Source organism: Cenococcum geophilum (assembly GCF_001692895.1).
Source record: "Cenococcum geophilum 1.58 unplaced genomic scaffold K441scaffold_1, whole genome shotgun sequence".
Lineage (NCBI taxonomy): Eukaryota > Fungi > Ascomycota > Dothideomycetes > Gloniales > Gloniaceae > Cenococcum > Cenococcum geophilum.
The window spans coordinates 5,397,621-5,423,687 of record NW_027137559.1 but is presented as its reverse complement, the minus strand read 5'-3'; the positions used below and the strand labels follow the sequence as shown (position 1 = coordinate 5,423,687).

The following is a 26,067-nucleotide window of genomic DNA, read 5'->3' as shown; positions in this document are numbered from 1 at the left end:
AGCTTGTGGTTTAACATATATGTACCTGAATGGGCGTCCAAGGTCACGTGACGTCACAACCGTTACAGATTCCTTCTTAAGCAGTACTATGGCCGTTCGCTTATACCTACCTGTGATACTCTAAAGGTAGGCTGTTTAGACCTTTTAAAGTAGTTTAAGGAGTGATTTAGGGAGGCCCTTCTTAGTTTCTCTAATGGCCTAAATACTAGATCTATATATTATGGTTAGCTAGACGACTGCTATATATAATAGGCGTGACCTTTAGAAGCATAGACCCTATATATAATTAACAATCCTAAATAAAGCGATAAACTATACTTAGCCTTTACAGGCCGCTTATGCCGTATATACGCTCTACTAAAGCTTGCTGTCTACCTATACTCTTAATACCCTTAGGCCCTAAACTAGTTAACCCTTAAAGCCTTAAATATAAATTATATACTAAAGATCTGCAGATTAATTGCGTTTTCTTATAAAATGGATTAGCTGGTATTTCTCTGGTGAGAATTAAACTCTATAACGTTTTGCCTATTCTATATAAGTATTATAGGCTTTCTCTAGTATTCTGCAATTCTCTATAGCTATTAGCCCGTATATAATTAGGTTTATATCATTAACGAAGCCTATCCCCTAGGTCGCCCCTTTCTTAAAAGAGTTAAGTAGGTTGCTTATAAAGAAAAGGAAGAGTATAGGTAAGAGGGGTAATTCTTATAGTATTCCTGTTACAACTATAATAGGGGGGCTTTAGTATCTGCTAAAGACTAGTAATATTTCTTTCTGGCCTATAAACCCTTAAATAAATTATATAATCTATTTTAGGAAGCCCTTTACCCTAAGGATATATAGGAGACGCTCGTAGGGTATATTATTGTAGGCACTATTAATGTCTAGGCTAAGTATTAATACTATAAAGTCCTTTTGTATCGCCTATATAGATTTAATAGTGGCAGCGAGTAGCGTAAGTGCTAATAGTATTAAGCGGTTCTTTTTTGCCCCTATTTGGCTTTATAGTAGTAGGGCGTATTCCTCTACCGTATCTGCTATGCGTTCCGCTATTACCCTTTCTAAGATCTTGCTAAGGGTGTTTTTTAAGGCAATAGGGCGGTAGCTTCCTAGAATTAAGTAATCTACTTTGCTTTCTTTTTATAGGATAACCGTTGTTATAGATCTTCTAAGTTGCGGGTAGTAGCCTATAGTAAAGCATGCTTTAGCTACATCTGTAAGCTAAGGTGCTATAAGTAGCCTATAGGTTTTTAGGGCCTTATTTGGAATCCTATCTAGTCCTAGTGCTATATTGTTTAAAAGGCGGCTAATAGTTCTAGCTATTTCCTCTGTTATTATATCGCTGTTAACCCGTAGGCGAGTTACTAGTATTTCGCCTATAATATTACTAAGGTCTACTAGAGCCGGTTAGGGGAAGAACCTTTCTATAAGGATCTTTACCTTCTTATTATTGTCATTTATAGCCTATAATTCTCCTACTCTTTATAGGGGTAATAGGTATAGGTCTTCTACTAGGCGCCCTGCCTTTTTCTTTACCTATTTTACTATAGCCTAAAGGCCCTTATTATAGAGGAGGCTTGGGTTAAAAGTATACTTATTTATAAACCGTCTCTAGTTATTCCTTACTTCTTTTTTTAGGGTATTCTTTAGCTGGTTTCTTATGTCTTTATATTATCTCTTATCTTTAGGGTTGTAGCTACTTATATATTTCCTTCTTGCTTATTATTAGCTGGTAACTAGAACTGCGCATTATATAGACTATGCGTATCGTATATAGGGGCCCGGTTTTGAGATCGGGTAGTGCTCTTTTAGCCTATTTTTAACCGCTGCCTAAATCCTTTCTAGTCTTTAATTGATTTCCTCGGGGGTGGCTAATAAGCCTTACTTGTTTAGTATTAGGTGGATTTCTTCTAGGTCTTAGAGTTGTTGTTTAACTATATTAAGGAAACTATTTATCTTAAGCTTTCTTATTGCGTATCTTTTTCTATTTAGTTACGCTTTAGTATCTAGGTCTAGCTATATCTAGATAGGGATATAGTCTAGGGTAAGTGCCTATTCTTCTTTAGGGTTATACCTTTTAAATCTCTGGTATAGGCCTTTGTCTATAAATATGAGGTTAATTATACTTCTAGCAGTGCCTCGTTACTATATAATTGCTTTTAAGGGGGTGGCTAGCTTAAGGCCCTAGATATTTATAGCTCTTAGTAGGCACTCTAACTATTAATCTATAGCAATATAGATGCCCCTCTACCGTAGGTAGTAGAGGTTTATGTCTCCTAGTAGGATAAACTCTATACCTTTAGTTTCTAGTAAGCTTATTATTAATATAATATTCTCTATTTATAGGACCCCTTTAACCCTAGGGTTATATATATTAATAATTTATACCGGTCCCCTATATATTTAGATTGTTATAACTATAATATCTAGGTTAACTGCCTGCTATAACTATAAGGATAGGCTAATAGCCTTACTAATTATAAAGCACACGTATATAGCTGCTTTTAGTTTATATAGGAGCTGGAATCCTTAGGGACAGTATGTTAATTATATAAAGGTATTATAATACGGTTCTTATATAGCAAGGATATAATATTTCTCTAGGTCTAGACTATCTAGTAGGGGCCTTATAAGGCGGTGGTTTATATTGCCGCAGTTATATTATATAATAGATAGGTGGCGGACCCCCGGCGAGGGTTCTTTAACTCTCCTTTATTTCTTACTTCTTTTATTTCTACTTTCTCTAAAATATTCGGAGCTTCTATCTCTTATATCTACACCCTAGTTACTACTTATTTTATATAAAGCTTTCTATTTCTATATCTTATATTCCTATTAGCGCTTCTATATCTAAATCTGTTATTATTACTAGTTTTTCCTATATTCTTACTAGTTAGCTATATACCCTTTATAGGTTGGCTGCGAATGTTATATTTGCTGTATTAAGTCTAATTCTTAATTGTCCTAGTCTTAAGCCTACTATTGCTGTCTATAGGGGTCTTTCTACGGGGCGTCCTCTCCCTTATATCCTCTATAACCTTTATATCCCTAATTAGTCTAGTAATATCACGCGGCGTCGCTTCTGGCCCGTTAAGGCTTGGGATGGCTGGCCTAGCCCTCTAGTATTAAAGGTAGGAAACGCTAGAAAGGCGCCTATATCCCCCTAGCTTATCGCCTATTATTTCTATTTATATAACCTAGCGTATAGTTATTCCCGCAGCTATTAAGCCCTTACCTTTCGTCTCTTGTATTTAATACAGTCTTCTCTTTCCCACGCCTTATATATGCTTTAGTAGCAGTTTGCGCATTTTATTTGGTCTTAATTTAAGCAATATCTTGTATCATAAGGGCCTATACAGTGGCCGTAGTATACCTATGCTGCGTATATAGATTAGGTGTGTCCCTATTATATATAGTAATAGTATTATTTTAGGCGTAGTCTATAGTTATAGAGCCTTATGTTATATATAAGGCCATTTATAATTATTTCTTTTTAGATAAGGAGTTTTTGTATTCCTAGTGTATATATGCTGACGATAAGGGAGCTATATATTTGTCCGGCGTCTCCCTAGCAAGTCTCTAGCAACCCTTATATCCTCTTATTATTCTTATTATATACTTGGTTTATATTTTCCTATTAAAGCTATTAGATTTAGGTGATTTCAAGTCCTAGTATAAGGCGTTCCGTTTATCTTACTATCTTCTATATAATTGCTATATTGTCTACCTAGCGTTCCTTTTTTACCCTAAGGCTTATAGGAACCGCTAGGACTTCGACTAGGTAATCCTCGCGGAGTACTTTTATGCTAATACGTTCTCCTAGCCTATCCTCTACCCTTATGGCTCGTTCCTTTGCCTATTAGTCCTTTAGGGTAACTTAGAATATATATACATTATAGAACTACTATATATAGTAAGTTTACCTAAACTGCTTGCCTAGTTCCTTGTCATGGTTAACGTAGCAGCTAGTAGACAAAGCTAGCTCCTATCTATGTGCACCTAATTTGCTCTATAAGCCTATCTTTACAGCCTACCCTTGCCTAAATAGACCAATACGCATATCCGTCCTTTTGGGCTATATAAACAGTGTCGTTAATAAGGTATTAATCCTTCCTCTAAGATAGGTCCACTAGGAGTTAGAGCCTAGTAAAGGGGTAAGGTTCCTAAAGTCGTCCGTCACTGCTATTGTATACTACGCCCCATAGCTATTAGCTACTTCGCGTTACCTATGACACTCTTACAAAAATAGGCCGACCGTGTCTTGCAGGCGTGGGCCTATAATAACTCAACGCCGCGTAGCTACTGTCCCTTAGCCGCCTACTAACTAAACTTGTTGTCCTCTTATCTTAACTAATACCTGTATCTAAGTCCGTTCTAGCCTACCTATATAGGTTCGTCCTAACTCTTTCTTAGTCCGTTTTGGATTAATGTCGCCGCCTAGAGAAGGGTGCCCCTAGCTCTTTCTTGGTCCGTTTTAGATTAACGTCGCCGCCTAGAGAAAGGTTAACACCGCTGCGTAGAAAGGGAGGATTAACGTCGCTAAATATGGTTAACGGTGTTAAGATTCTTCCTATGCCCTCGCTGTAGGTATAGTCTTAGAGCGGAACAAGTACAGAGGTGCCCTATTGTCTCCTTAGATTCCTATCGCTTCTACTAGCAAATGCAAGCGCTGGCTTGTGGCCCTAGGTCGGCGCCTAGGTAAAGAGACGTTGGGTAGTTTTTAAGACCATTCCTCTGTTCTTAATAAGTTGCCTTATGTTGTTAACGAGCGCCAAGACCCGCGAAAACTCTGCTATTCTAACGGCGTTAAGGATAACGCATTTGAAAGCGCCCTCTAGCCACAACGTAACGCCGCTACATTAGTAACAGACGAGATCCTTACTCTTAGCTTAACTATATAGATAAGATAAGACGGAAAGGAACCCCCATAGGACAGTATAGGTCGGATCTCGCTTTTAGTGTTCCTTACTCTATATATATAAGTTAAAGGTTAGGTTAAAAGGGAGTAGGAGAAAGAGACTTTGTAATAGTGCGGGGGTATACTACCTACGGCGTCCTATAAACCCTAATTCTAACTAGCTAATTAGGATTTTCTATCCCCGGGATAGAAAATTGCTATTAGCTCGCTTATAACTAGTGTGGCGAAGAGCCTTAAGCTCCTCGCCCTTTCTTAAGGAAGAAATAGAACAATTATTATACTACCTACAACTTTTAGATACGTGATATCACCTTATATTACCAACACTTACTATAAAGGCAGTCCTTTAGCTTTTTTCCTTTAAAGCCTACTAAGAAGGCTCTTTAGCTTAATTGCGAAGATACGCTCTAGTAGTTACGATATTGTCGTACGATCTCGTAGAGGTTAATTTGGCTATTGCTGTTAATAAGTTTATTTTGCTAATGGCTTAAGAAGCCGGGCTTAATTATATTTACTACTTATAAGAAGTTATAAACCGCTCGTTCTCCTTAGGTATTTAGTAGACGTAGCTTTCTATACTTCTTATACGTTTGCTGCCACTTGTAAAGCCACTTATCTGCATTCTATATTATTAGTAGAGCTTAAAGCTTTTAGTATTAGCGTATAAGCTCTTACTAGCGGGTTTCGTTAGGGAGTACTTGGTTGCAATCTAGAGCTTTTTTAGTCTGACGTTGATCCGTGCTTCCACCGGCATTAGTTAGTAGATAATTAGTGGCGCTTAATCTGGTAGTCGTACTTAATCTAAAATAAAGCCGACTATTTGGTAAACCGTTCTAAAAAGGCCTTAGATAAGGCTTAAAATTAGCAATATCTTCTACCTATATTAATTAATCCTCTACTAAAACGTACCTACTATTAATCCTTTATTACCATCGTATAGAGCCTGCAGTTATAGCAGTAATATCGTCGTTGGTAAGGGCGATGGCGGTAGGGGTATGGTGGGTAATCGGACGGGTGTATGAGCAGAGCTCCAGATTAATCTAACGCTAAGAGCTTAAGTTTAACTACTATATACGGTAAAGCGTGCGAATTTGATGTGGTTGCCGATCTGGAGGAGCTTCAGATTAGAAAGTCGCCAGATTGACCGAACAGACACCTCTAAATCAGATTAACGCTCCAGATCAACTTAGTTCTGCAGCCCCTAGATTTAATCTAGAGCTGCAACCAAACGCTCCCTTAATCAGGCTTGCAAATCATTTAACGAGGCTTCGATATTGAATTGAATGCTAAGACTTAATTAATTCAATTAATTGAGAGCTCGCGGGCTTGCCAATGCATTCAATCTAGAGGTCCTAATTGAATTGAGTTGATTGAAAAATGTTAAAGCCTTTAATATTACATAGAAATATACTAAAGTTTATATATAGTAATACCCTAAACCTTATTCTTATTAGTGTTCCTTACTAAATAAAGTTTATTCGAGTATTACCCGTTATTTATACTATATTGGCGGCGGCTTTGCCTAGATGACCTCAGGGTGACTTCGGCGTATTTTGAGAAGCACCAGTAATATTACCACATCACGATGAGTTCAGTTTCAGAAAGCGAAATTCTTTACGTGCTGGACAAGACCTCTACGGGCGAATCCCTGAGGTGTCGCTCTCAGCGTTTGAAAGCTTTCTTTTTTGAAATCTTTTTAGCCTTGCTCTGTATAATCTTTTTGTCGTTTTGGGAGCCAATTGATTGGTGTCGATTTTTACTTTATTTCACCTCCAGGTACCTTAATATAGATGCGTGCATGTCCATCAATGTCTACGCGGCGCAGGCCGACTTCTCTTTTCTTAGAGTACGATTAGACCAGAATCTCCATAGTATATGTAAAAGGAGTTGATTCGACCTATGAGTAACATGGCGTGAAGTGTAGCTGATTGAGAATCTTTAAATCTTTCCTTTCAAACTTCAAAAACGCCTCCAATACCTGCTCTAATATCCACAATATCAATTCTCCAATTCTCCCACGATTTCAGTCCCCTCTTAACCTCCCTCACCCTCTCAACCCTCTTTCTCGCTTCTTCCTCTTGCGCAGCACGGAACGTCTCCTCATCAAATTCAAAATCGTCATCATCGTTCAACAGGCCCAGACTTTGCTTCCTAGGCGCACTGCGTGCTCCGACAGACCCACGATGCGGCTGGCCTGTAAAGGCGCTGATACCACTGCTAATGACGTCCTGGAAGCTGCTTCCGCGCGCAGTGCCGCGGCGAGGCGACTGGCCGCCGGACAGGTCGACCTCGTCGAAACCGGAATTGCTAGGTCCAGCCAAGGCCTCCTCGATGGCAGGTTGAATCTCGCGCCTCCGATCACGCCAGACGCCGCGCCGCAGCTCGAACACCTCCTCTTCCAGCTCCCGGACGCGGGAGGCCAGCCTCTCGCGCTCCTCGTCCACAAGCTCCTGCACGCCGCCGTCATCGATGCCCTGCGCCTCCGCCTTCCGCCTCCGCTGCTCCGCCTCCCTGAGTCGCGCGTTCTCGTTGCCCAGGCCCGTCACGCGTGTCCGCAGCTCCGCGACCTCGCGCTCCGTCTTCTGCGTCTCCCGCTGCCGCGTGTGCGACCGCGCGTCCGACTCGCGGTGCAGCGTCGTCAGCGTCTCGACCTTCTTCTCCAGCAGCTCCGCCCGCTGCGCCGCGTCGTCCGCCTTGCGCACTGCGGCCGCGAGCTCGGCGTCCAGCTGCGCGATGCGCGTTTCCGCCGAGCTGCGCGAGCTGCCTTCCTTCACTGCGCGCTCGCTTGCGCGCTCGAGGTTCTTTTTCAGGTCGGAGAGCTCGCGCGCGGATGCTGCGGCGGATTGTTCGGCTTTTGCGAGGGCGGATTCGAGCGCGCTGGTTTGGGTGAGCTGGGTGGAGTTTACGGTTGCGGATTGCGTAAGTTGGGCGTGGAGGTTGGAGATTTCGAGTTCGAGGGACTCGATGGTGGCGGATTTCGAGGCGAGTTGTACGGCGAGGTCTTCTGGTGTGGGGTGGGAGGGGGAGGAAGCCGAGATGCGGCGTGATTTTGTGGTTTGGGTCTGGAGGTGCGCGTTCTGGCGTTGGAGGGATTGGACTTCGGATTTCTAGATACAAACGTCAAGTTAGCATTTCATAGTGATAGAGTGCAATCCTAGACAGGTGTGGGAAAGGACGATAGAAAAGCAAGGAACCATACCAACTTTTCCACTTCCTCTCCCTTCGTAGCAACTTGATCAGCCTTCGACTTCAGCTCTGCGACCTCCCCACTAGCTTCCCTAAGCTCTTCCAACTCCTCTTCAGTTTTCTTCCATCGTGCCTCTGCTTCGGAGGACTCCGTGTGTAGCCGCTTGTTCTCCTTTTCCAGCTCCTCAATCCGCAGCGCCTGCTTCCTGTAAATATCACCCACAGCATCACCACCCGGACTCAGAGGAGGAAGCGTCGGAGATTTCAGTGTAGGAGATAGTGGTGACCGGAGCCTGGATTCAAGGGTGATAGAGGGCTGGCGAGCATGCGGTGGTTTCGTGGCTTCGGGAGCCTCCTCTACCTCTTTTTCCTCACCAGGAGCTTCAGCGTCTTCACCCGCTTCCTCGGCTTTATCGGTGGATGCTGAGGCTTCAGCTTCAGCTTCGGCCTTGTCGTCTTTCTTCTTTGCTGCGCCGCCAGCCTTTTTAGCCTTTTGCTTCTTCAATTGCTCGTACTAAATAATGTTCCTATATTAGCCATATCGATTCTATGTAAGTGACCGCATTTTTACATCTAAATCGACTAAAAGGTCCATGGGCATCCATAAACCAAGCGGAGAGCGCGAGAGAGTTGCAGCGTTGAGCTGCGCCAGGGGAGATATATGTCCAGTATGGGGCTCACGTACACGTTTCTTGGCTGCAGCAACCTTTTCAGCCTTCTCTTTGTCTTCTGCTTCCGTCATATTGGTAGTTGAAGATGGTGCTTACCTCGAGGAATGGAGCTTCGAGACGGACCAATGATGCCAAGTGTTCGAGTATTGGGACATCACGTGAAGGGAATGTAGCTTTTGGATGTTAAGCCTCAGGCGACACAGATTTGTCTTGCCAATAGTCCTGCACTTATTTCTGTGCTCTGATATTATTTTAAATCTATTATAAGTACGATTTAGGGTATATTACAGATCATAGCGAAGCACATGTTCATTTCAGGTCGGAGAAGCACAAATATCAAAGAGTGTTATATATTGCATTGCTGCCAACCATCTCCCAAACCTACTTAGTGTGTTCCTCTAGATGCAAAGATGCTAGAAGATGAGTTCCTCCAACTAAATCGCTCAGGAAACAAAGCCGCCAACGTGCGAAGACAATCAAAAAGTAGTTATTGAATCAAGATCGCCGCCATATCGAGCAAAAAAGTAAAGTTTTCATACGATAGCAATCGCTGAGTGTGCGCTGAAGAAGCGCGAAGGCTTTCTGCCTTCCCAGGAAATGACAGACGCCGTGAGAATGTGTGGAAAAAGGAAAAGGTTAATGTAGTCTGCCATGTGTTTCAAATGTTCCCATACTCCCCTCCATATCCCAAATACCCTACCAGAACCTCCAAAGCCAAAGGGCTAGGTAAGTATCTAGATACAGAAAGAAGTTTGTTTGAGAGAAAGAATCTCGTACTCTGATGCGTATCACGCCGTTTGTGACATGGAAGGTAAACCGTGCGCCATTACAAAATTCGTAGTCTCGCTGAGTGTTCCACGTCGTACGAGTAAAACCAAAGAAAATATCCGTCATATCATGCCATCAACATAGGTTAGCGAAGAAGCCAACCTCGAATCCTGGTAGACTAAAGTTTCGCGTAGGTGTAGAACCAATCAGAGAGTGGTTATTCGGAGAGTAGAGTAATCACATCAACTACGAGATGATGAATCTTTCGACTTCCAGAACTGCATCATCCTGCTTAGTCGCTTGTGCTTCTTCGTCTTGGGGTCCTTGACCGGCTCAAGATGCTCCGAATGAGGCCTCTGCTCAATCGAAAGCTTACTCTTTTCACCAAACGAGGAGCCATTGATAAGCCTCGAAAGACTGGCAATACTTGAGCGTTTCCTGCGACGCTGATCGGAGATGTCACTAGGAACAGAGCATAGCGAGGAGGACCTCTCCCCTGGATTACGTGGGCTTATCATTGGGAAGGTGTTGTGCAGAGCACTAGTCATGGTCGATCTACTGCTCGTCAAAGATGGCACATCATCGACAGAGACCCGAAGCTCAGGTCCTGGCTCGCCGAAATGGACAGAATTGATAGTGCGATAATCGGTGACAGAAGATGCAGCAGTACCAAGGCGCGGATTATCGAAAGAGGTTTGACTGGATCGGAAGTCCGGCGACGAAAATGACGAGTTCGTGAAGGTGTCAGGAGTCATGAGATTATGTTGCGGAAGAGGAAGCGTCAGGTTCATTACATGCTGTGGCTCTTTCGTGTCGTCTCCAGATACTGTTGGCGTAATAGTCGAATCAGAAGATCGGGTAAGGGAAGAAGTACGTGGTTCTTCAAAATCCTCTACAACCTCTACTGGACTAATGTCCATAGATTGCCTAGACATCCTACGGTCTGATGACACAGGAGTTGCCTCTCGTACCTTGGGAACTTCCAGAGGGACAGGCTCTTCAATAGAAGCGCGCTTCTGTACTTTTTCACCCTGCCTGATTCCAAGTCCGTCGTCAAAATTCCAGTTAATTGCTGATCCATTGTGTACATCATCTGCATCAACAACCTGGATCCCAATACTGGGCTCCTCTACCTCCTCTTCAGTTTCAGTCACAGTATCCGTGGGCACTGCGGCCTTCTCCTCAGTCATCGCAGAATCTTCCTCTTCCTCTTCCTCCTCTTCAAATACATCAGCCATTGTTATAGTATTGGCAATAGTTGCAGCTCTCAACTCGAATGGCACGAGTTCAGGCGCACTCTCTGTTCGGCGGTGATTCTGAATTATGCCTCCCGCGCTGTGCATCGTCCGCCTAGCTACTGAGTATCCGCGACCATGTCCTCGCGCATTGGGACCGAGAGGAGTATTGAAAGGGCCAAGAGCTGCATCCAAGTCAATTACAGGACTCATGGCATCTGAATCGTGACGCGTAAATTCTCTCGGTTTCCATGAGGCGATGTCGGTCCCGAGTCTGGGTCTCTGATTTTCATCGGCTGGCGGGGAGACGATCGTGACAGTGTTATCAACATCGAAGTCAGCTTCAAATTCAAGGTCTTCAGAGTCTTCCTCTGCGGCAGGCGAAACTTGAGGAGGCGGTGTTGCAGTTCGGCTTTTCACCTTATGGCTCTGACGGCGCCCTTTCCGAGAGATAATTGAATTAGCCCAGGATTTGACTTTACGTGGTTTTCTAGGCGCCTTTCGCTGAGTTGACTTCGGCTTCTCTGTGGCAGTTTCCGACGCCTCTACTTCGTCTGGGACTTTAGCTGGAGACGCAGGTGGAGTCTCGCCTGTAGATAACAGGGAAGGTTCGGAGGCGCTGGATTGAAGGGGAGATGGTAGGGGGATTGAAGGGTCGGCGCGACGTTGGTCTAAACGGAAGAAGCTCCGCCGCTTTGCTGGGATGCGTGGTGTGACGGGGCTGCCAGCCGATACCGGTGAGTTCGGTGCCACGGCTGACATTGGCCGCTTACGACTGAATAATTCCCCGCCAAACCCGCCGCTTCTGTCTTTCATATCCAGTACCGCGCCAGCTGTGCTCGGCCTACTTTCGTCCTCAAAAGTGGTGTTGAGTGATGGGCGAGCCATTCGCGCTGAAGGGGGACTTGCCGCCCCCGAGCTGATTACCGAAGAGAGACTACCAGAAACCGAATGACCGCGAATGGTGGAAAGTGAACTCTCGGTTTCAGATGAGATTGTGGAAAGCGGGCGAATATATTCCACTCTATCAGAGAACCCAACTCGTGTTCTTGATGGTGGTCTTCTGGGTGACGAATCGTCTTGAAATAGTCCACTGTCTTTCATGGATGCTGAATGTAAGGATGGCTGAGACACCGATTTATTCATAGAATGCGCAAAGAAGGGTTTAATGTCATTCTCCATGGGAGTAGCTGGAGCACTGCCAGACCGAGTTGAAGCATTCCCATCAGTTGGTTGAAGGATTGAGGACAGATCGTGAGAGGAAATGGCACCGGAACGACGATGGGCATGGCCACGCCTGCCAGCTGGAGGACCGGACCGGAGTCCAGCACTGGGCGGAGGTAGAACGCTTTCGCCTTTTGTTGGACTCGAGCTCAAAAGACCAATGCCACCTGACCTGGCATCGCCACCGATGAGCTCGCTTCCACCTCGTCGATGACCAATGTTTCTCGAAGGCGTAGTAGGTGTGGTAGCTATGGGTGAATGCGGAGGCGTTGTTGCTGTTGCTGTTACTGTCAAAGGTCTGCCAGTTCCTGAAGGATTAAAACTGAAATCTGGTAAAGCACTGATGGATTTCTGTTGCCGCATTCCTCCGGAAGAGCCACGTTTCGAAGTTGGCAGTGCCTGGAGAGACATTGGGCGCCTGCTTGAATTGGTGTTGGAGTCCGAGGAGTTTGGTGTTGGCTGAGGAAAGACGAAATCGGGATTTGGGATGAGCTCGACCGGGCCGGACGTGGAAGGGTTTCTTCGCTGGTAGAGAGGTGTGCCCATGCCCACAGCCTCCGGCGCCTGAGTAACCTGTTGTCGTGGCAGAGCTATTTCGGCCATGATGAAGCAAATTGCTGGTCAACTGATACTGCTGCGACGCGGTCGGGAAGCCGTGTCGAGATTGCGGATTGTACAGCCAGACGTCGCAGCGATCTGCTGGCCCCGGATGGTGAGATTTGTGCCGACGATCCAGGTACCGTCAATTAGGATATAATGGATATTGCGTGGTTGGACGGGACGGGAGGGTGCAGCGGTGGTACGAAGGTGAGCGCAGAGGGCTCCCCGGAAAAGACGAAACAAGCGCTAAACGAGTACAAAGTGCTGATGCGATTACTTTGTGTACGAGAAGATAGTTAGCATGTATGGCGGGAGGCAGGGCCGACCTGGCGGTGGGGCGAAGTATCTGGGAGTCTCTTACAATATGGTGAAGTAGTAGTGGAAGCAAGTAACTCGTCTTCTGGGAACGAGGGCTCACAAGAAGGAATGACAGGGGGGGAAATGAGCGGACGGCTTCACACGATCGACGGACAGCAGGAGGAAGCCAGGCTGTCCAGCGCGATCAATGGGCCTTGGAGGGGTGAGAGCAGAAGATGAGGAGGAAGAGGAGGGCGGAGCTGGGCGCGCTTTGAGAGGGTTGCTAGAGTGAAGAGTAGCGACAGCAGTAGCGACAGTATCGAGTCAAATTCACTAGCGACCGGGGCACTTGGGGCGGTCACGCGGCAGGGATCATGCCACTCATCTACGCTCAAAGAAGCATAACGCCCTGCATGCACTTCTCTTGCAGCAAAATCCGCCGAAGACCACTCATCTCTGGGGAAGACGCCTCCTAACAAAACTGCCTCTTGCCAGCTCCGTCACAGGGTGCGGTGGGTGCCTGGTGCTCTGGGTGTGCTTTGGGGGAATGTGCTCGGGAGGGCACACTCAGGCAGATCCCATGTGCAGGTCAAGATAATCTCTCTTCTCCAGCCACTGCACCCAATTTCTGGTGTGCAAGTCGTCTCTCGCTCACTTCGGAGATCTCGGCCGTCATTTCGCCTTGCACCTACGCTCGAGCCAGCGTTGCAATTCATCATTTTGTGGGCGAGCCTCCAGCCACCAATCAATCCAGGCTCTCTGCCAGCACTGCCTGCAGACTCTTAAATTTCGAGTCGTGGATGATGCCATGCCATCTTTACGGCCACCTAGGTAATTCTCTGCTGCTAGTGCTGGTGATTCTGCTGCTGCTTCTGCTGCTGCACATTCCAGGATGGCGAGGATAAGGCCGTCTTTCGCATTGTCGCATTGTCGCATTGTCGCATTGTCCACTTGCCTCCTTCTCGACTTCGGCCAGTCCGCCAGTGGGCTAAGTTACTACCAAGACTGCGAACACGATAATCTTCGCATCCTCACAAACACAGCAAGCGAGATGCCGAACAGGCTAGCGGCACTCTCTTTTGCATCTCAGATCTGTGCCAACAGCTTGGCATGCATGCTGGAAGCCGTCAAACCCCTTGACCATCTTGCCTACATGACCCCCATACCAGGGCAACATAACAGGGTCCGGGGCGTCAGGAGTGCAGACTTGGAAATATTCTCGATGCCTCCCCGGTCACCCTCTCACTTCCCAAAACGTTGCAGATGAAAGACAGGTCTCAAGCCAAGGGCTCCCGTCAGCTTCACCCGCTTCGCCTGTGCTTCCAGGGCCATGATAAGTCGTGTGTAAAGTCTAGGGCAACCCACCAGTGCTCCCTGATCAGCGACTCTCAATTTGCTCTGATTGTGACCTCGCTATCTATTGGCGCAAAGAGCGGGTGTTGGCAAAGTGCTAAGATCATCGCAACCCCCTGCATATGCCTTGCCCATTTGACGTCTAAAGGGTTCGCCAAACGCCATGTTCAGCCTCCAGATGACGGCGGGCACCGTTTCAAACTGCTTGCCGGGAGCCCTTCGCGATCCTTTCATCAGGCCCTTCCCCGAGCATCCACGAGTAAAAATATCAGATCGATGCTCGAATATACGTTCTGGCCAGATCGTATCTCCATCTATGTTTGTTTACACGGTTCATTCGGCATTTCGTGTGTCTACCCCCACACCATCCCAATGCTCGCGATGTCGCCTAATGCCCCACCCACAAAGCGCCGCGCACAAAAAATTTCGACAACACCCAAGCCCTATCTGCGTGCCCGCACCCGCCCATCGAAAGACACACATGCACGACACCGCACCAGCACAACCTGCTAACGCTCTAGTTGCGCGACCTGCTTCACCAAATCTTCCGCGTTAAGCTTTCAGGTCAAGATGAAGCCACCACGCTGCACCGCATGACCACTTGCAGCGCGTTTGTCATGCATTGCGGCCGTCAGCATCTACACTGTCTCGAGCTCCACGCAGGGAAGCTTCCAGCAGTCACATGCATGCAATTGAGATCCAGAGCCCTCAACGTATGTGAGATGGCCTGCGTTGGCATGATCTAGAGGATGACCCACTAAAGGGACCCTCTTCCAGGGGCTCCCCATCGACCATGATTGGTATTGGGGTTGGCCACGATCCTCACCAGCATATCTTACTTAACACCACGTTTTGCCCCTTCACTTCCTGCGACGACGAATGCCTTTTGCGGGGTTTCTTTTCCGCTAGGAAAACAGGTCAAAAAGCAAAATCGTACAGCGCGTGAACGCCACAAATCATATGAGATATCCGGACCGCTAGAGCGGTCTGTGGAGAAAACGAGGCACGGGAGTCGATCCTCATTGCGCTTGTTGTTCCTTTTGGCGGGTGGTTCATGTCAGAGTACCTAATGAAAACCAACGGCAAATTGCGCTCGTTCCCTCTTTTAGCTGCCACACAGATGCCGACATGTATCTCCCCCACCACACTCAAACTGTGCTTTCCCAATCGCTGCATTATTTCGGCGGCCCGTCACTCCACTCCCGTCGTCTGGATACGGTCTTCCTGTCACTTCAAGCCTTGCGGATTTTGTCGTGACTCCCTATCTGACTTACTCTATTGATCACCTCCCTGACGCCTGTGGCTGGCTTACTCACGTCCGTTAATTGTCAACCAGCCCGCTCATCACCTGCCAGCCCGTGACATGCCCTCCCCTAAATTAAGCCTTGTGTCGATCTCTGGGATTTGCTGTTCCTAAAGAATTTGCCTTTGGTGCCAACCTATGGCTTGTATTTCCGATTAATTGCCAATTTGACACCAAACAGACTATTACAACTTTTGAGACGAGAAAGAACGGCTTGTATACTGTGGCTGATCCCCATATATTGGTGCTCGTTCCTGGTACCTGAACTCCTTCCAATAGAATTCAGAGTTGTTTTCTTGGGTGCGCCGAGGTACCGATGCCCACTATTTCGCAACAACATTCTCTTTCCAGAAGCACTCAGCCAGCCCTGTGACGACCTTTTATTTTGGCCTGCTCGTCCACTCATCCCAGGGCAGCCAAAGATGACCGAGAAGCTGGCTGCTAGTACTCGGCCTTGAAACGCGTCAGCAGCGGCCGCGTCTTTCCGCCCGGCGCTCCCGCTGGGTGTTCTCACGGAAGCTGAAACGTCCTTCCGCAAGAACAACACACCACCACGGGGAAAAAGTTCCACAGCTAAATGCTACGTTAGAAAAGCCATAAGCGCTATTTCTCTTAGCTTCTAGGTGGAACGCAAGGAAAAAACAATGCCATCAATCCGATTACGATTATCGCTGGAGCAACTTACAAAAGTAGGCATAGCAGGCATTGTTATGTGTAAGCAAAGCGAGGGTTTTGTCGGAGGTTGGACCTACAATGGCAATAGGCAATTAGGTACAGCTTGTACGGCTTCCAATGCCCCCCCTCTGTGTGTGCGCGCGCAACACAGCGTTCTTGATTCGCCATTTTCCCCCAGGGTAGGACTCTACGTGTACTGTAGCGTTCTTCGTAACCCTCGGAATGAAAGCTAGAGATTCTATGTGCTGCGAAACTAGAGATAATGAGACGTCATTGTCCACAGCTGATGTGGCAGCGTTGAAATCGGGAAGCGTTGGGTAAGCTCTAAGCCAGATGAGCCTATTCCGGTGAACACAGCGGAGCGATCTCTCTATTTGAATTAGAATATGGTGCGATGCACGCACTGGGACTAGGAGTTTCGCTGGCTTATGGAAGGACACGGGCTCCTGAACTGCGACCTTGCAGAAGTGGCTGTGCAATACTGTCGGACTGAAAGTTCAGGTCAGGAAGACTCGTGTAAAGATTGATCTATGAAGAAAAGGGACTATATATACATGAGGTATGAGTCACAGGTAGGGGGGGGACCCCCCTCCCCGTATGACTCATAACTAAGCCACACTTGGCGTCTGACAAATACAACGTCTACCGGAGATTGTATTCTCTGCACCGAGGAAACTTTCAACTATAAATTTTTTTTAACAGAGTCTACATTAGTGATTAATAATCAAGCAACGAAGCTCAGATGGTGTAGTTGGTACGTCAGTCGTGAGTGGATCCTCATTTCAATATTGAAAAATTTCAACATTACTAACCAATCTCGCAGTAACACACTGAAGATCCTGAGTTTCTCGGTCTGAGTACTTAATTTTTGGCCTTTTAGGGCCTTGATTCCTTTTTTTTTTTGGACCTATCAATGGGTGGTAAAATGGTGTTGGAGCTGCTAGTTCTTCACCGCTCAAGATCGCACGAGCAATGCCTCTTGAGTCGCACTCTTTTCTGGTATCTGATTCCTACCAAGTTAGGTTGCCATATTAGCTACTCTTCTTCTTTAATTTTTCCGCCCATTATCACTTGCTCTTGCTGTTATGAATTAGCCACCGTCTGTGCGGTAATACTACTCTTTGGGTGTTCAAGTTAGAATCGGCGCGTAGAATTGGTTTTCAAGTATCTCTTCAGAAAAATCTCTCCATTTTATGGGGAAATCGGAAGAGAAGCTAATTATTACAACTTACGGTCTTGTCTTGAGGCGGGCATACTCGAAATCCCTACCCAATAGTGCCAAGCTCATGCGGGGAAGCCATACATGCAGCAGGATTCTAGGCATCTATCAACAATCATTCCGTCGTAAGACCTCTGGATAACCACATCAGCTGTGCACAAAGCGGTACGTAAGCCCAATAAGAGAGTTGAATTATCTGGTCGTACGATACCTTAATATTACTTGCTCGGCCAGATCATTTTTGGTGTTTTTCTTTAGAACACTATCTCCGACTCATATGGATACTGCAATAACTAAGTCAAAACGGAACGGCGGACTTTCCACAAGGCTTTGCAGGATAGAGGGAAAAAGAGAAAACAAAGACAAATGGATGGTTATAAAGAAAATAGCTCATTGTTGAAATGTAATTGTTGACTTAATTCGTCTATCTAGGGAAGCTAGTATAATATTAAGGGGGTTGGCTTGCCAGCCTCCTTACGCCACCAGGGGATCGATTCTTAACGCTCCTACTCGAACTAATAGTGTAGGTCGATAGCTCCCACTTAAACTAACGATGTAAGAAAACTAGCGTTAGGTAAAACCTAAGTTATATAGCCGCAAGGTATGGGCGACCCAGGGGTAACCTAAGAGTAACTCGCCTGTAAGGCACGTGCGCTACATGTACCTAGTAAGCAGACTTGTCAAGGATAAATTATCCTATCTAGTTAGGCGGATAATAATCCTATCCGAGGATAGCCCGGATATCGGATAATATCCAAATAAGGCTTAGCATCCGCAGAATTTTAACTACAAAACTAAATCTTTTATTTCTATTATATAACGCTATAAATATAGCTAATACTAGTAAAACTTACTCTAAAAACTTTAATAATAATAATTCCTCTAAAGTTGGTATACTTTCCACCCCTTTAAGCGGCGTTAAGACTAAAGCTAATACCGGTTTAATCCCAACTACTTATATAACACAGACCTTAAGATAAATCTCCTTAATTTATAAACATACTTATACGGCAATAAAGGAAGAAAAAGCTTATACGAAGAAACGCTATTTTTATAAATACTATCCTCCTTAAGACCCAAAAGGACACCATTCCTTAACCGTTAGATTATAAGGCTATCTTAGAAAATATAATATTAAATAGAATCTAGTAGAGAATTAGGAGCGTATAACAGCAAAAGATTAGGGGGAGAGATCTCTTTTAGAACTATATTAGAAGCTTCTAGCAAAAGGAGAAGTTTAAGGTCTTAAGGGCGAGGTTTTGAAGCGTACGGTATATTAAAATACCGTAGAGCAAGTACTTCTAGATCTGATTATCGTATAACGGCTTCCCTTCTTATATATAGAATGGCTAGAATTTTATACTTTTATAAAAGCATTAAATTAAGAAGCACCCTTAATTATCCCTATATCCCACGCAACGATTATAGGCTAGATTCTTAAATACTTTATTAAAAGTTAAGATGTTGTATAAAAAGTACTTTAATCTATAAAGATAAATATTTACCTTGCCGTGGACATCTGGACCTCTCTAAGTTATACCCTTCTTCTTAGAATCTGTGCTAGCTTTATTAATATCTAAGATAAATACCGGAACCCCTTAATTACCCTTTATATAGTATTTAGTTAAAGTAATACAGATTAATAGGAGGCGCTTTATCCGGTTCTTATTAAGTATAGCATTAAAATAAAGATTAGAGCTCTTATTGGCGATAATGCCGGATTAAACAATGTTCTTTATTATACAATTGGCTAATAGCTTAGCCTTAAGTATAAAATTAACTAGATCGCAATATATTAAAGAATTCGCTATTAGGGGCACGTTATTAATCTTATTATTTAGGCCTTTTTATTTAGTTTAAAGAAGGATAAAAAGCTTATAAACTTATTGTCGGTATCACCCGGGGGGGTACTGCAATTGCAATATAAGGTAACAGGTTCTTTGATTCATTCGTGTCTTTCGCAGAGGATCGTAAGGATCGCGGTGCCTAAATAGGGGGCTGATGAGTCACCGTAAGGATGACTAATCAGAGACATAACCACGTAACCTCTACTCGTATAGACACTGGCGACATTTACAAAAAGGAAAGAAGGTAAGAAAGTATAAAGGAGAAGTATATAGCAGTACGGTGCCAGCTTAGACGGACTGTAGGCGTAACGGTACAATTGTTTAGTCGGTAGAACTCTATCTATATATTCCAACACTGGCAGTTCTTTCTTTGTGCGTAAAACCACCAATATATAAGACTTTATTAACGTAGTATTCGTAGCTTGCAAAGGCCGTAGGGGGGGGAGGAGCACGCTGGCATTTAGGGCGCCGCTATTAACGTAATTTTCGACGTGGCAGATCTGCAGGGGAGGCAGCAGACAGTGACGTTCGTAGGTAAGGGGAGCTCGGCCGTAGGAAGGTCATTTGAGACAGCTGGAGCTGAGTTGCGCTGTTGCCGGGCAGGTTGCGGAGGTTCGTACGAGCTTGGCTGCCGTAGGTCCTTGGCTTTAGTTAAGGGGGAAGAGTGAAGCTAGCGGAGCTTGCGCGGGCGGAGCTTGTGCGGACGGAGCTTGCGCAGGCGGACGCTTCTGTAGACGGAGCTTGCGTAGGCGGAGCTTGCGCGGACGGGAACTTGTGCGGACCGAGGCTTTGTGTAGGCGGAGCTTGCGCGGACGGACAGTTGTGTAGGCGGAGCTTGTGTAGACGGAGCTTGCGTGGACGGGGCTTTGTGCAGATGGGGCTTGCGTGGGCGGAGCTTGCCGCAGAACGGAGATTGCGGCGGACGAAGCTTGTGTGGGACGGAGCTTGCTGGGGTATAGACGCCAGCAGGTGTTGAGGTGTCCTAGGGGTGGTGGCAAGTGGCGTAATTTGAGACGATAGTTGATAGCATACGAATTGAAGGGTCCTTCGCTGTTGATATATAGCTGAATTTCTGCATCTGACCATTCCGTACGGTCGTCCTCGTGAAGCGACGTCGTACAGTGCTGTTGTGGTACTGACTTGCTCTTTTTGTTAAAAGACCCATACTCCATTACGTTGGAGTAGTTGTTTAAGTCTTTTAATTGCAGACCTATTAGCGTCCTTAAATGTTGTACCTCAAAATTATCCGAAGTCCTCTTGGTATGAATCCCATAGGGTTTTATCCTTAAAGTTGTAGGCTAGTATACTCATTGATTTTGAAGTAAATGTAATTGGTGAATATCCTCTGCAGTAGTCTCGTTGGTTAAGGGTGATTCCATTGGCCCAGTTTGGACGTTTGGGTTCGTGTATCGGACATAATTGACTGGCGGAGTAGTTGTGGTTTAGGTCGTAGTGTAGGTAGGGGTGTAGGAGGGGTGCTGCTGACGCTGCTGGGTGTACTGGCGCTCAGTAAAGAGGTCGTACTGGGTATTGATTTGCGTGGTGGACGCGAACCGAACGAGCCCTTGGTAGGAGTCGGTTCTTCTTAGCAAACGCGACGTAATCGACCGGGCCTTGGTAGGAGCGATTCGCGTGTTGTCTCTCGTGGTAGATTTTGCGTGATGGACGCGAACCGAACGAAGCCTTGAGGAGTCGGTTCTTTGAGTTCCCAGGGCCTATACAGGAAGGGTTCTCCTTAGCAAACACAACGTGGTCGACGGGCCTTGGTAGAGCGATCGCGTGGTGCCTCTCTTCGTAATAACACCTGGCTGATCTGTGATATTTAACTGATTAGTGTCGGTATCACCCGGGGGGGTACTGTAATTGCAATATAAGGTAATAGGTTCTTTGATTCATTCGTGTCTTTCGCAGAGGATCGTAAGGATCGCGGTGCCTAAATAGGGGGCTGATGAGTCACCGTAAGGATGACTAATCAGAGACATAACTACGTAACCTCTACTCGTATAGACACTTATATAATAAAGAGGATAAAGAATAGGATAAAGAAGAAGAAGAGGAAGGAGAAGAAGTTGTATAATAAGTACTACCGCTAGTTAAAAGGAAAGATAAGAGGAAAAAAAAGGATAAAGAATTAGAAACAGTATTAGACAAAAAGTGTAAAAGATATTTAAATATTTAAAATATTATAGGGCTAATAGAAAAGCTTTATAACTATATTATTTATATCTATAGATTAGCTAACCATATAATATAGTTTATTAAACATACTAATAAAATTATTCCTTTTAATGATTATACGAGATGGAATAGCTAGTTTTTTATATTATATATAGCTTTAGAGAATAAGGTAAAGGCTAGGCTTTAACTCTATATAAAGTACTATAAGAACAATTTCCTAAAAGATAACATCCTCTTAATAAGCAAATAGATACACCTTCGTACGATTTATAATTTCTTTTAGTCTTTTTATAAAGCAACTCTATTTCTTTAAGAAGATTATATAATACTAAAGAGGGTTCTAGAATTAGTTAATATTCTTAAGAATATAATATAAACCGCATTAGTATATTATATAATACTTTTAATATTTCTTTAGCTAATTCTTTCCTTCTAGGTAATAGCTACTAAGGCTAAGGATAAGTTTATAGCTGCTTAACTCTAACGTGCTAAGGAAAAGCTTATAAAATACGTTAAAAAGCTAGATAATTCTCCCTACTATTTAGCGGCATAAGTTCTTAACCTAGAGTGTTATACGGCTTTCTTAAAAGATTAGAACGATTATATTACCATTAAAGGAGAAAAAAAGCTCTTTAGCGTATAAAAGCTCTAGGAGAGGTTCTATAAGAAAGTAATACTTTTAGGTTTAACTATATTATACGCAACTAAGAAAACTTAAAAGTCGCCTTTAAAGTTTAAAGAAAACCTCTCTACCTTCTAAAAGGCTCGTCTTTAGCATTATTTAACATCGGGAAAATATGGTACCCTTTCAATGGCCTTAATGGCTGGTGGTTGACGCAATTGGCGCGCAGTTAAGGTCATTTAGTAACTCGACCGACTAGCCTATATCGTGTTTTTTTGACACGCAGCCTGCGCGCAGCCTGCGCGCAACCTACGCGCAACCTGCTAGCAATCTACGCATTTGGTAACTATAATTATATTTACCTCTTTTATACTAATAGTATATTTTAAATAAATAAAAGCTACTTTAAAGCTATTTATAAGGCTAGCAAAATAAATATTATTATTTTAGATAATTTAATATAATATAGCGATGGTTCTCTTCTATCTATCTACTTATTAACTTACCTACCTGCCTATATTACCTACCTGTCTATATTACCTACCTATCTATATCGCCTACCTATCTGCATCTACTTGCCTATCTATATCTACTTACCTATATATATTTACTTACCTATTTATATCTACCTACCTATCTATATTACCTACCTATCTATATCGCCTACCTATCTGCATCTACTTGCCTATCTATATCTACTTACCTATTTATATCTACCTACTATCTATATCTACTTACCTATCTATATCTACTACCTATCTATTATATCTACCTACCTATCTACATTTACTTGCCTATCTACATCTACTTACTTATCTATATCTACCTACCTACCTACCTATCTGCATCTACCTACCCGTTAGTATCTCCCTATTTATGCCTACCTGTCTATACTACCTTAATTTAATCAATCGATAAATTATTTATAGTATTCGCTGCTAGTTATTATCGTCTAGCTCTGGCAATAGTCGTCTAGTTCTGGCGATGGTTGTCTAACCTGGAGACAGTTGTTTAGTTCTAGCGACGGTTGTCTAGTCTAGCGACGGTTGTCTGGCTCTGGCGACAGTCCGTCTAGTTTTAGTAACAGTTGTCTAACTCTTAAGACGGTCGTCTAGTTCTAGCGCGGTTATCTAGTCTGGTAACGGTTGTTTAGTTCTAGCGACGGTCGTCTAGTTCTAGGCGACAGTTATCTGGCTCTAGCCGGATAGTCCCGTCTAGGTTCTGCGCGGACAGCGTCATTTCTGCGTTTCTGGCCGACGGTCGTCTAGTTCTGGCGACGGTTGGTCTAGTTCTGGCGACGGTCGTCCTATGGTTCTAGCCGACGCCAGTTATCTAGCTCTTGGCGATAGTCGTCTAGCTCTAACGATGGTTGTTCTAGCTTCTGGCGATAGGTTCGTAACCCTAGCTCTGGCGACGGTCCGTGTGGTTCTTAGTAAACGATTGTCTAGTTCTGGTAACAGTCATCTAGTTCTGGGCGACGGGTCGTCTAGTTTTCTAAGCGATAGTTATCTAGTTCTAGCCAACTAGTCCTCTGCCTTAGCTGTGCCGTTTCTAGTACCTTCCCTAAGCTAGGGAGGGATATTAGAGGAAAGGAAGAAAGGGTAAAAAAGTAAGGCGGCTACATAGGCAGAGAACGTGTTAGACGCTATTAGGAATTAGGCGGGACCCAATGCAGAGCTTCGTTTAGTAGACCCTCCATACGCAGAGCTTTACGCAAAGCTTCGCGCAGAGCTTGGTGTAGAGCCTCTATACGTAGAGCTTCGGTATAGAGCTTTATATAGAGCTTTGTATAGAGCCTCCGTATACAGAGCTTTCGCGTAGAGCCCTTCGTGCAGAGCTTTCATATAGAGGCCTCCGTACGCAGAGCTTCGCGCAAAGCCTTCGTACAGAGCTTCGTGCAGAGCTTCGTGCAGAGCCTCCCGTATGTGAGCCTTGCACAGAGCCTCGTGCAGAGCCTCTAACATAGAGCTTCGTGCAAAAGCTTCGTGCAGAGCTTCGTGCAGAGCTTCATGCAGAGCCTCTATACGTAGAGCTTCTGCAGAGCCTTCTATACGCAGAGCTTCGTGCAGAGCCTCTATGCGCCAGAGCTTCGTGCAGAGCCTCTATGCGCAGAGCTTCGTGCAGAGCCTCTTATGCGCAGAGCTTCGTGCAGAGCCTTTATGCGCAGAGCTTCGTGTAAGAGCCTCTATGCGCAGAGCTTCGTGGCAACGCCTCTATACGCAGAGCTTCGTGCAGAGCCTCTATGCGCAGAGCTTCGTGCAGAGCCTCTATATCGCAGAGCTTCGTGTAAAGCTTCGTGTAGAGCCTCGGTGCAGAGCCTTATACAGAGCCTCTAAGTAATAAGACATATATAAGATTGTATAAGTTATATTAGATAATATATAAATAGTTAAATATATGTATTATAAACTTACCTTAATTACATATTAAGAAATATACAGTTACCTTTTAAGTTGCTAAGTTAGGTTAACTGCGTATTATTTAACTTTTAAATATATTAAGTTAGTTAATTACGTATTAATTACGTATTAAGTTAGTTAAATTGCGTGTTAAGTTAGTTAATTACGTATTAAGTTGGTCAAATTGCGTGTTTAAGTTAGTTAATTGCGTATTAAGTTAGTTAAATTGCGTATTAAGTTAGTTAATGCGTATTTAAGTTAGTTTAAATACGTGTCAAGTTGGTTAATTGCGTATCAAGGTTAGTTAAATTGCATGTTAATTTACGCGAACGCGAAAATCAAAGTCTACTTAAACTTCATCCTGCGAATATTTTCCCGATAAAAGTATACTCGTCCACAGAGTCTAATAAGTTTAATAACTATATTAACGAGGAATCCAATTCCGTTAATAGCCGTACAATAGGCTTATTTAATAGTTTAAAATCAGCCTCTTTAGCATACGAGATTTCTATAACTCTTATAGTTTAATTAAAGTTCTCTTAATACCTAGAATAAGGCGATAAGCTAGAAAGAGTATTTTTTTAGGTTCTTAAGTCGTTTTCTATAGGATTGTACAAGAACTACTTTACAAATAACCTTAAGGTATCGGAGTGCGTTAAAGAATAGGCAAGCTTATAAGATTCTAAGTTATTCTCTTATAGGTCGTATAATGGGAAGTATATAAGGGTATGTTATACAATACTAAAGAGGGTATATAAATAAAATAATTTTAGGTAAAAGGTAACTACTAAGGCGTGTAGGTGGGGGCGTAGGTAAATTATATAAATTAAAAATTAATAAGTTTAATTCCTACCAATTGTCTTTCTTTTATTAAAAGGAAGTTGGGAAATATAATATCTTAGTATGACTTCTCGTCCTACCATATTAAGAGATTCTCCATTAAATCTATTACTATACTTATAAGATAAACTCTCCTCTCTATATAATATACCTTATAAACTAACTAACTCTTTAGGATAAGTAGGAGAGGGTAGAAGCTTTACCAGCAATTAATATTAGAGCTTAGGCGGGGGTATTAAAAGGCAGTATAACGGGAAGGCCCTTATATATAAATGCGATTCTAATTTAGAGCTATAGATCTCTAAATATAATTATAAGTAACTATATTTACTTATATTAAGGTAGAGAGCTAATTAAATATTAGTCCTACGAGGCTTATATAGCAACTCCGCGTCGTCTAATAGGCCCTTACCCCTTTACTAAGTATCAGAGTCTCCTAGGGTTCTATAGTAGGTGCTGTGGAAATTATAAGTAACGGGATTATAGGCTTAATATTCATTCGTATAATAAATTCTTAACCTATAGCGGCGGCAGCGGCACTAGAGGGTAAGGATCGGATCGTGGAACTAGAATAATAAGGATTAGATAAAAGTTACTAAATTTAACTACTAGGTCTCCTCTCTTTTTTTTACTACTTTTTTATTTTATTTTATAGTACCTTATATAAGAAGAAGCATAAATAGAGAAGGTAGAAAGGAGATACCTAATTAGTAGGGAAGTTAAGGACGT

The 26,067-nt window shown here is 44.0% G+C and overlaps 4 protein-coding genes across 4 annotated transcripts; 1 reads left to right on the top strand and 3 right to left on the bottom strand.

The window, feature by feature from the left end:
- Positions 1–6,429: 6,429 nt before the first annotated feature.
- Positions 6,430–6,958, top strand: K441DRAFT_9887 (uncharacterized protein). The gene has a single exon (XM_067654586.1). The coding sequence runs from the start codon at positions 6,507–6,509 to the stop codon at positions 6,810–6,812; it is 306 nt and encodes a 101-aa protein (XP_067510544.1). The 5' UTR covers positions 6,430–6,506; the 3' UTR covers positions 6,813–6,958.
- On the bottom strand, positions 6,722–8,849 carry K441DRAFT_600154 (uncharacterized protein; the record flags this gene model as incomplete). Its single annotated transcript, XM_067645184.1, has 3 exons — positions 6,722–8,028; positions 8,121–8,621; positions 8,793–8,849. 3 exons carry the CDS (start codon positions 8,847–8,849, stop codon positions 6,874–6,876), a joined length of 1,713 nt encoding a protein of 570 aa, XP_067510543.1. The 3' UTR covers positions 6,722–6,873.
- Positions 8,850–10,263: 1,414 nt separating this feature from the next.
- On the bottom strand, positions 10,264–13,047 carry K441DRAFT_9872 (uncharacterized protein). Its single transcript, XM_067654585.1, has 3 exons — positions 12,967–13,047; positions 10,518–12,881; positions 10,264–10,372 (listed from the first exon to the last, which is right to left on the bottom strand). The coding sequence occupies exons 2-3, from the start codon at positions 12,606–12,608 to the stop codon at positions 10,337–10,339; spliced, it is 2,127 nt and encodes a 708-aa protein (XP_067510542.1). The 5' UTR covers positions 12,609–12,881; positions 12,967–13,047; the 3' UTR covers positions 10,264–10,336.
- A 2,647-nt stretch (positions 13,048–15,694) lies between these two features.
- Positions 15,695–16,264, bottom strand: K441DRAFT_672609 (uncharacterized protein; the record flags this gene model as incomplete). The annotated part of the gene is made up of 2 exons (XM_067650572.1): positions 15,695–16,138; positions 16,244–16,264. 2 exons carry the CDS (start codon positions 16,262–16,264, stop codon positions 15,695–15,697), a joined length of 465 nt encoding a protein of 154 aa, XP_067510541.1.
- Between the last annotated feature and the right edge of the window lie 9,803 nt (positions 16,265–26,067).